General features: G+C 36.8%; 1 protein-coding gene across 1 annotated transcript in view; it reads right to left on the bottom strand.

Annotated features, from left to right (window-relative positions):
- Positions 1-10,456, bottom strand: part of ANO4 (anoctamin 4) — a 348,268-nt gene that overhangs the window by 27,236 nt on the left and 310,576 nt on the right. Inside the window, exons 19-22 of the mRNA XM_023527448.1 lie at positions 8,590-9,049; positions 7,283-7,340; positions 7,048-7,145; positions 5,420-5,562 (exon numbers count right to left, since the gene is read on the bottom strand). Of these exons, the coding sequence (XP_023383216.1) occupies positions 5,420-5,562; positions 7,048-7,145; positions 7,283-7,340; positions 8,590-9,049 (759 nt within the window). The remainder of the gene's footprint in view (positions 1-5,419; positions 5,563-7,047; positions 7,146-7,282; positions 7,341-8,589; positions 9,050-10,456) is intronic.

The following is a 10,456-nucleotide window of genomic DNA, read 5'->3' as shown; positions in this document are numbered from 1 at the left end:
GTGTCTTTCCATTTGTTGTCTCCAATTTCTTTCAGCAAAGTCTTGTAGTTTTCATTATAGATCTTTCACTTCCTGCATTAAATTTATTCCTAGGTATTTTGTTTTTTGATGCTATTGTGAGTGAGACAGTTATCTTCATTTTTTCAGATGTTTCTTTACTAGTGTACAAGAATGCAATTGATTTCTGTATGTTTATTTTATATCCTGTAATTTTACTAAAAGTTGATTACATCCCACAGTTTTTAGGTTGCGTCTTTAGGATTTTCTGTATACAAAAGCATATCATCTGCAAATAGCGACAATTTTACTTCTTTCTTTCCTATTTTTGGATGCTTTTTATTTGTTTTGCTTAGTTGCTCTCGCTAGGATTTCCAGTACTATACTGAATGAAAGTGGTGAGAGCAGGCATCCTGTCTGGTTCCTGATCTTAGAGGAAAAGCTTTCAATTTTTATTCACTGAACATAATGTCACCTGTGGGTTTGTCACATGTGGCCTTTATTCTGTTCAGTGATTATATGAAAGGTTTTGTCATGAAAAGAAGTTGCATTTTGTTAAATGCTTTCTTTGCATCTATTTAGATAATCATGATATTTATCTTCCAATCTGTTAATGTGATGCATTACATTCATTGATTTGTATATGTTAACCAGTCTTACATCTCAGGCACGACTTCCACTTGGTTGTGGTGTATAACTGTTTTAAGGTATTTTTGAATTTGATTTGCTTATACAGTGTTAAGAATTTTGAATCTATAGTCATCAGGGATATTGGTCTATAGCTTTCTTGTAGTGTTCTTATCTGGCTTTGGTGTCACAGTAATGTTGGCTTCATAGAATGAGTTTGGAAGTAGTTTTCCTCAATATTTTTGAAGAGCTTTAAAAGGACTGGCATTAATTATTTTTTATTATTAAATTTATTGGGGCAACACTGGTTAATAAAATTATATAGGTTTCAAGTGTACAATTCAATAGTGCATCATCTGTATATTGCACTGTGTGTTCACCATCCAAAGTCAAATTTCCTTCCTCTCTGGTAACCACTAAACTGTTGTCTGTGTCAGAATTGTTTGTTGTCTTGTTTTATATGAGTGATATCATGTGGTTCTCAACTTTTTCTGCCTGGCTTATTTCGCTTAGCATGATTATATCAAGATCCATCTGGGTTGAGTCATATTCTATTGTAGATATGCCACATTTTCTTTATCCAATCATCTATTGGTGAACACAGTTGTTTCCATGTTCTGGCCATTGCAAATAATGGTGCACTGAACGTCGGGGTGCATGTGTTTATGGATAAATGTTTTCGAACTTTTTGGTACATACCCAGAAGAGGAATTGCTGGATCATATGGTAATTCTATTAATTTTTTGAGGAACTTACCCCTTTCCCCTATACTGTTTCCCATAGTGGCGATGCCAATTTACATTCTCACCAGTAGTGTATGAGGGGTTCTTTTTCCCTACAACCTCTCCAATACTTGTCTTGCTGATAATAGCCCTTTAACAGGTGTGAGGTGGTATCTCATTGTGCTTTTGATTTGAATTTTCCTATGATCTAGTGAAGTTGTGCATCTTCATATATCTGTTGGTTTTTTATATATGTCTTGGGAGAAGTGTCTATTTAGGTCCTCTATCCATTATTTTTTTTATTGAGTCATATGAATTCTTTAGCCCCTTGTTTGCAAATATCCTCTCCCATTCAGTTGTTTGCCTCTTGGTTTTGTAGGTTTCTTTTTTTTGCCGTGCAGAAGCTTCTTAGTTTGATATAGTCCTATTCACTTATTTTTGCTTTTACAATTCATAAAATGCTCTCTAAATCCAAGGTCCATGAGTTTAGTACCTGTGTTTTCTTCTATGCAATTTATTGTTTCAGGTCTTTTATCTATTTTGAGTTTTGTATAAAGTGATCCAGTTTAATTTTTTTTTTTTTGCATGTATCTGTCCAATTTTCCCAATAGCACTTATTGAAGAGATTGTCTTCACCCTCTTGAATGTTTTTTGCTTATTTGTTGAAAATATTTGCCCATATGTATGTGGATTTATTTCTGGGCTCTCAGTTCTTTCCATTGATCTGTATGTTTTTCTGCCAGGACCATGTGGTTTTGCTTATTGCAGCTTTGTAGTACAGTTCGAAATCAGAAAATGTGATACCTTCCACTTTGTTCTTTTGCAAGGTCTCTGGCTTTGGGGTGGGGGGGTCTTTTGTGGTTCCATATAAATTTTAAAATTAGTTGTTCCAGTTCTGAGAAGAATGCCTTTGGTATTTTAATAGGGTTTACATTGATTCTGCATATTGCTTTATGTAGCACAGGTATTTTAACAATATTAATCCTTCCAATCTGTAAGCATGATATACCCTTCCATTTATTTGCATCCTCTTCAATGTCTTATAGTTTTCACAGTACAGGTCTTTCATGTCTTTGGTATTGTATATACCAATAATGAACTATTATAGAATTTTAAAAAATTCCATTAACAATTGCCTCAGAAAGAATAAAATACCCGGGAATAAATACAACTAAGAAAGTAAAGGGCCTACACTCAGAAAACTATAAGACACTGAAGAAAGAAATTGATACAAGATACACCATGCTCATGGATGGGAAGAATTACACCATCAAAACATCCACACTACTCAAAGCAATCCCTATCAAAATACCAATGACATTTTTCATAAAACTAGAATAGTCCTAAAATTTACATGGAACCACAGAAGACCCCAAATACCTGAAGTAATCTTGAGAAAAAACAATGTTGGAGGTATCACACTACCTGATATCAAAGTATGCTACAAAGCTATAGTAATCAAAACATCCTGGCACTGGCATAAAAACAGACACATAGATCAATGGAACAGAGTGACCAGAAATAATCCCATACCTATATGGTCAATCTCAAAGGAGGCAAGAATGCACAATGGGGTAAAAACACAGTCTCTATAATAAACGGTTCTAGGGAAACTGGACAGATACATGTAAAAAAATGAAACTGGATCACTCTTTCTTACACTATACAAAAAAATAAACTCAAAATGGATTAAAGACTTAAATGTAACACCTAAAACCATAAAAAAAACACCCCTAGAATTAAGTAGTAAACTCTCTGATATCATCTTTAGCAATACTTTTTTGGATATGTCTCCTTAGGCAAGGGAAAGGAAAGAAAAAATAAATGGGTTTACATCAAACTAAAAAGTTTTTGCACAGTGAAGAAAACCATCAACTGGGATAATATATTCGCCAATGATACATCCAATAAGAGATTAATATCCAAACTATATAAGAAACTTAACACCAAAAAAAAGCCCCAATCTGATTAAAAAATGGGCAGAGGACCTGAACAGACATTTCTCCAAAGAAGATATGTAAATGGTCAATAAACATATGAAAAAATATTCAATCATCAGAGAAATGCAAATTAAAGCCACAGTGAGATATCTCACAGCTGTTAGAATGGCTATCTTCAATTAATCAACAAACATACGTTTTGGCAAAGATATGGAGAAAAGGGAACCTTTGTGCATTGCTGATGGGAATATAAATTGGTACAGCCACTATGGAAAACAGAATGAAAGCCTCTCAAAAAAAAACAAACAAACATAAAAAATCTACCTTATGACCTAGGAATTCCACTTCTGGGTATTTATCTGAAGAAATCCAAAATATTAATTCAAAAATATATATATACCCTATGTTCACTTATTTACGATAACCAAGGTATGGAAGCAATCTAAGTGTGCACCAGTAGACAACTAGATAAAGATGTGGCACATATAATCAATGGAACATTAGCCATAAAAAGAATAAAATCTTACCATTTGTGACAACATGGATAGACCTAAAGGGTATATGCTGAGTGAAATAAGTCAGAGAAAGACAAATATATGATTTCACTTTTATGTGGAATCTAAAAACCAAAATAAATGAACAGGAGAAATAGAAATAAACTCAGAGAACAGATGGTTGCCAGATTGGCGGTGGGGGTCAGAAGGCTGGGTAAAAGGGGCTAAGAGGTATAATTTGACAGTTATAAAAATAGCACGGGGATGTAAAGTACAGCACAAGGAATATAGTCAATAATATCATGTCATATGGGTACTAATCAGTTTGTAAGGTATATAAATGTCTAATCACTATGTTTTACACCTGAATCTAATATTGTATATCAATAATTATAATTACCATGAGAATGTAATTAAGTGAAAAATAAATTTTTAAAAAGTCAATGAGGAAAGATGATCTTAATAGAAAAGTACAAAGTTCATGAGCAGGAAATTCATGAAAAAGAAAATATAAATGGCTAATAAACATATGTACAGACAACCAAATTAAAACAATGTATTATCATGAATAAAAAGGTATGTAAAAAAAATACAGCTAACATCACATTTTACCCTCAGGTCAGGAACAAAGATATCCAATATCAATTATAGTCAGCATTATTATATGAAAGATCTTAATGCGATTAGGTAAGAACAACAAAAGAGTATAATGATTAGAAAGGAAAATAAAAAAGTATTTGTAGATGACTAATTTGTAAAGAAAAATCTAAAAAATATAGAAACAATTATAATTGACATAAGACTTTAGCAAATTTGCATAATATATACCAAGTACATACTATGAGCCAGGCACTGTCCTAAGCCCTTTCTATGCATTAACTCATTTAATCTACACAAAGACCCTATGAAGTACTTACTCTTATTATCCTCACTTTAGAAATGAGGAATTTGAGATTACATAGCTGCCCAAGTTTTCATAATAAACTTTAGGGCTGGGATTTGAACCCAGGTAATCTGTTTGCAAACCTTCTGCTCTTAGTTACATGCTAACTTAAATAGCTTGGTTTTGATTACAGAGAAATCTGATTCCTTCAATAAAAGTGTGGCATTCATATCTTCCTGTCAACCCCATCCAAGGGAAATGACTGTCCCCACTATACCCTCTACTGATTCATACTGCAGCATCTTATGATACTTTATTACACTTACTCTTTATATCTCTGGCTTCCTTTACTAGCCTATGCCCTCTTGAGACCTGGGACTGTGCCTTACTCCTTATATTTCTAGTGCCAAGCGTAATATCTGCCTGGACAGAACATGGCTCAACAGATGGTCTGCTGAATGAATCAATCGCGTGATGAATGATAACTCCTTTTTCTTTGGTTCATCAAATTTTCCAACTCATTTTTGTTTTTTGGTGATTTACTACAAGGGACAGAACACTGTCATGACAAGTCTGATGTGATTATAGGCTTTTTGGCACAATCTCTATGGATCAAGACACTGCTTCCTTTGCATTTAACTCAAGAATCCTCGCTCGCTGAGGGCCCAGACAATATGTTTAGCTGAATGCAGCTAGAATTTGCATTTATGATAAACAGGATAAAGAAGAAAAGGATAAAGTAGAATATTTTCATACTCATTTCTAAGTATTCGTCGAAGAGTCCGTAGGCGTTCATGGGCTGAAGGTTGTAGTCCCTTTCCCATTGTGGGAAACTGATTTTCCTTTCGGGCCCATGTTCTTGTCGTACTTTTCTTCTAGTCCACCAATTCTGAATTAACCTGCACAACAAGAGCTATTTGTTTAAAATATAAATTTATATATCTATATAACTGTTCATGAGACTTCAAAAAGAGTCCACATATAGTCATAGTTTAACCCATTTCCCGTTTGGCCTGAGAATGCTTGCTGGCAGTGCTTGTGTCTTTAGCATGTAGCCCGAGATAATTCACGGATTACAGTCCTAACCTTACGCCCAGTGTTTGCCATGAAATACCTCGCTTTATTACTTTTGCATTGGTCTAGTATATTGATAGTCTTTGGAAGCAAATGACATCATTCTGTTTTTAGTTGTTCTATCACTGAAAATGTCAAATCCTAGAAAACATAGCATTCCTATGAGTGATGTTAAATGAATTCTGGCAGTGAGCTGCACCTTTTTTTTCTAAACGAGAAAAGGGTTAAAAAAATATATATATTAGGACAGGCTACCAGGGAAATAAGGCCTTGGATTAGGAATAACAATGGAGGCTATATGTCAAGTATTTTTACTTCCCAATGAACAGAATGACTGATGAACTTAATCACTCACGAAACTGTCTCAGATTCAGCGTTGCCTGTGAGAATTGGAGAGAGGACTGAGAACATCTGTAAACCAACCCCCCAGTACGAAGGCAACACCTAGGTATCTTACGGGTCTAAGCTTTCAGAGGAAGATCTGGCCTAGTTGGTTTAATTAAATTATGGTTTATACTTTAAAGTAGAATAAAATGCCTCTAGTTTAAAATTTTTTATGCTTTAAAAAGTTTTACAGAAAACATCAAACACTTGGAATAAGTTTTCTAAAAATAAATGTATGAAAATTACTAGTATTGGCTCTGCCAGGGAGCTAAGAGATGACTTTTCGAAGTGAACCAAGTTTCAGCTAATTTTTCTGGCTAAGTGATCCTCCCTGAAACCTAGAGTTCTTTATGGGACACACCAAGCTGACACAGAAACCAGTAAGTGTGGAATTAAAGCAGAAATAGAAGTGTTGATGCTTTATGTCCCTTTCAAACTTAACCGATCTGAGCAAACAGCAGAATTTGAAGTTATCCTTACAAAGGTGATGTAGGTTTTTGCCCATTGTCACCAACGTAAACTATTATGATAATATTTTTACTGATTAAGATATTCTGACTTAGAAATACCCTGGTTTCTTTTCTGAACCCCTAAACATTTCTCCTTTCCATGAGTTTCTTTTCTGTACAGTCTGAATTTAAGGTAGTTAAAAAAAATTACCATTCCTGATTTATCTCAGAAATGGAGGAGTGGAGATCTAGTAAAGAATATCCATTTTTGTTCATGTGACTTGTGCTGGGTCTTCCGAAAGAGCCAATGTTTATTATTTTCGAGTCTGTCTTTGAATATCTGAGCATGAACACTTAGCTCCAGGTATACGCACTGGCCGAGCTGCTGAATCTGCATTGCTTATCTTACTTGCCACACCTAGAAAAGCCAATAATGAGCAATGCTGCCTCTCCACCACAGATACCAAAAGTACTTACGGGTAGCCAAGTTCCATGAAATTATTCCAGGTCTGCTTTAGCACCATTATAATACCCATTTGCATACAGAGATCAATAAGGCATCCACTAGGGTGGCACTATGAGGTAAGCGAACACAGAAATTCAAGAATCAATGGGGAGGAAGAAAGGGTGTCTGGTTTTTAGTATGTACAAAGTGCCCTAAGGCTGTTAATGCAAGGCTGAATGAAACAAGGAATGATGGGAGAATACAGACCTCTTCTAGTCTCCATCTGTTTATCAGCCTCAAGTAGGCACCTGGGTGTCCTGTAAATCTTCAACACACAGAAAAACAAACCATTAGCATCTTATAGGTCTAAGCATTTAGTGAATATTATGTTTAGATTAGCACATCTTCTAATGACAATTGCTGGTACAGTAAGTATCATGTGTTAAGGAATTAGAAAACTCTTCAGAGCTGTCATAACTGTAGCTTCTAGAATTCTCCAAGGTGTATGTCCCTTTGGCCTTTCTATCTGGCTGTCGACCACAGAGGCCAGTTCTCGTTGCTTGCTGTGACTATAACTCTTCTGCTAAATATCAAGTGCCCTGGCCTGTGTAAGCAGCAGGTTGGCTTGAAACACATTCTGATCTTTTTGAATTATAGTAATGATTATTATTTTTAATTTTAAATTTTTTTGGTGACATTGGTTAACAAAATCCAGTGTTTCAGGTGTACTATTTAACAGTAAGGCATCTCTCTCTCTCTCTCTCTATATAGATAGATAGATAGATAGATAGATAGATAGATAGATAGATAGATAGATAGATATAGATATATATAGATATATATATAGATATATATATAGAGATAGATATATATATCTATATATAGATATAGAGATAGATAGATATAGTGCATTGTGTGTTCCCCTCTAATAGGAATGGTTTTTTTAAAAATTAAACTATTTGACCAGAATTCCATACTGAAGTAGCTAAATATTGAGGAGAGGCTGCTGCATCGTCTCACCAAAACCCAATCCTCAGCCCGTCCCTGGTTCTCCTCTGCTCAGAAACACTTCCTGGTGTGATGGAATTCACAGGACACGGCCATGAAAATGTGAGATCCTTTCCAAATCCTCCTAACTGCTGGATTCAGAAGTTACCCAGGCAGTGCTGGCATCCTGTGTCAGCCCCCTTTCCTGTCTGGATGTCCCACCCTCTTCCGTGACGTCAAGGATAAAGTCAGGACATGCTGCAGGCCACCCTCCCCCTCATGCCACCTGCTCATATAGGTGTGAGATGCGGGGGCTGGATTCAGGTGCAGATGGAGTACAGTTTTAAATTCATCCTTTGTTTGTGCAAATGATTTTCCTCGACTTACCTTAGCAAGAAAAGGTACACAGATACTTTAGAGCGAAGACCATTTTCTGCGATGGGAGTGGGAAGGAAAAGGAGGTGGCTGATCTTCTCTTTTTACACTTTGTATAAATCACTCTAAAGGAGGGACTTCTCTGTCACCCCTGGTCAGAGACCTCTGTGTCCTGTCCCCAGACCAGGGAGTATGGACAGATGGGTTCTTACCTTCCGAGGAAGAACGCGATGTAAAACGTGGAGCTGTTCAGATTGACAAACTGAAAAAGAAACATTTTCAGGGTGAAGCTGTTCTCCCACTCGGACTCCGTGCGAGGCTGTTCTGTGGGTGAAAGGGGAGCAGAGTTTGAAAGGCGGCGTCTGACCCCTCTCAACTCCCTCTGTCTCCCTCCCCATGCACACAGGGTGGTAACAGGCACCCCAACGAGGCTGCGGGAGACTTCCATTTGCCTATAGATGGAGACAAAGTGGACCACCCATGGGATCCTCAAGCTTGTAGACCAGCCCCAGAAAGGGTTTGGTGCGAAGCGGTTACTGACGTGTCCGAGGGGACAGAATATCCAGTTTGTTCCATTGTTACAGGAGGCCCAGGGAGTCTGCAGTAGAGACAGCCAGGCTGAAGGGGCCTTGTCCCTAGTCCTGGCTCTCTGCAGGAGTCCCTCCTTTTGTTCTTAGTTTCCGCCTGTGGGGAAGACCCCGTGTAGGGTCGGGTCCCCTCCCAGATCCTAAAAGTTCTTTGGTCTCAACTTCTGTTTCTGGTGAAATGCCAGGCACTACTAAGTGAGAAAACCAGATCCCTATCTCAGAATGTTGATGCATTTGACTTCTTTACCTGTCACCCTCAGCCATCATTTTTCATTATCATAGATGAATGCCAAGGAGATGACCTCATTTTTAGAGCTTTTACTGTACATCATCATTTGTGTCTTACAATTTCCTGACATCAGTCAGGCACCGATCCTTATATTTCAGCTTCTATAAAGCAAATGCTCTTTGGATATTGTGATATGAACCAAAATATAGACCAAACCTACAAGTTGACATCTCATGTCAAATGTACTTATCCTTCCCTAGGAGCTGCATCCTCACCCCAAGCCATGCCAAAGAAAATGTATTTAATGCAATGAGGTTTTCTCTGTTTCCACATTCTCTGAGCTTTTAATCACTCATTTACCATTTCAACTCAATTCCTTTTCCGTGAATTATAACCCAAAATGCTTCCTGGGAGCATATCAGAGAAGAGAAAGAAAGAGAATTTTATTTAAAACAGTTTAAAAGTCAGCTTCAGAACAAGGCTGCACTGCTGTTGAGGGAAGAAAAGAAAAAGGATTTTAAAGGGTTTTAACTTTCTTTCACTTCTGCTGTTGAACTCTTAGATATCAGGTGTCAGTCAGCTGGGTGAATTTCCAGGTGTCCCAATTACAAATGGACCAATGCTGTATCTCCATTGGCATCTCTGCCAGCCTGGCTCAAGGTGCCACTGGGCAGTCTACCAATGCATAGATACCTTTCTGTGGACATAAACCTCTATCTTTTTGGCAGGGGGTGATGACAGTGTAAGATTTCAATGACATTAAAGGAGATATGCCAAGTGCTCAGCTCTGTATCTGGTACACAGAAGGACTCAACAAATAGCATCTTGTTTATAATGGTCATTATAAATAAATATGCCTTTGTGATTTTTTTTCTCTCTGGACAAGCTGTGCATGGGAATGCACCAAAATAGGTCATGTGTGGAACACATAATTTCCTCAAACTGCATAGAGGAAAATGACTAATATCGCAATAATAAAATTGGGACACTTTCTATATCTTCAAAATGTGGAAAATATACAGCATATAGCTGGCTACCAGGTTGTTGTAGTATTTTATGGAGTCAGACAAATGTTCTTAGGGGTGACTCACCAGATAAATGTTCTTTTAACAAATTTCTGATTGTTAGCCTGCCTACATTCCAAGTAGAAGTCCTCCAGCCTTCAAAGCCTGAAACTTTGCTGTGATTTTTCTTATAGCATGAAAACTTGATACATTTTAAAATAAATAAAAATTGTAGGCAGCAAATGAACACTTTTCTAAA

Source organism: Pteropus vampyrus, unplaced genomic scaffold (genome assembly GCF_000151845.1).
Source record: "Pteropus vampyrus isolate Shadow unplaced genomic scaffold, Pvam_2.0 Scaffold16, whole genome shotgun sequence".
Classification (NCBI taxonomy): domain Eukaryota; kingdom Metazoa; phylum Chordata; class Mammalia; order Chiroptera; family Pteropodidae; genus Pteropus; species Pteropus vampyrus.
Note: the sequence above shows the minus strand (reverse complement) of the source record. Positions and strands in the feature narration are given on the sequence as shown.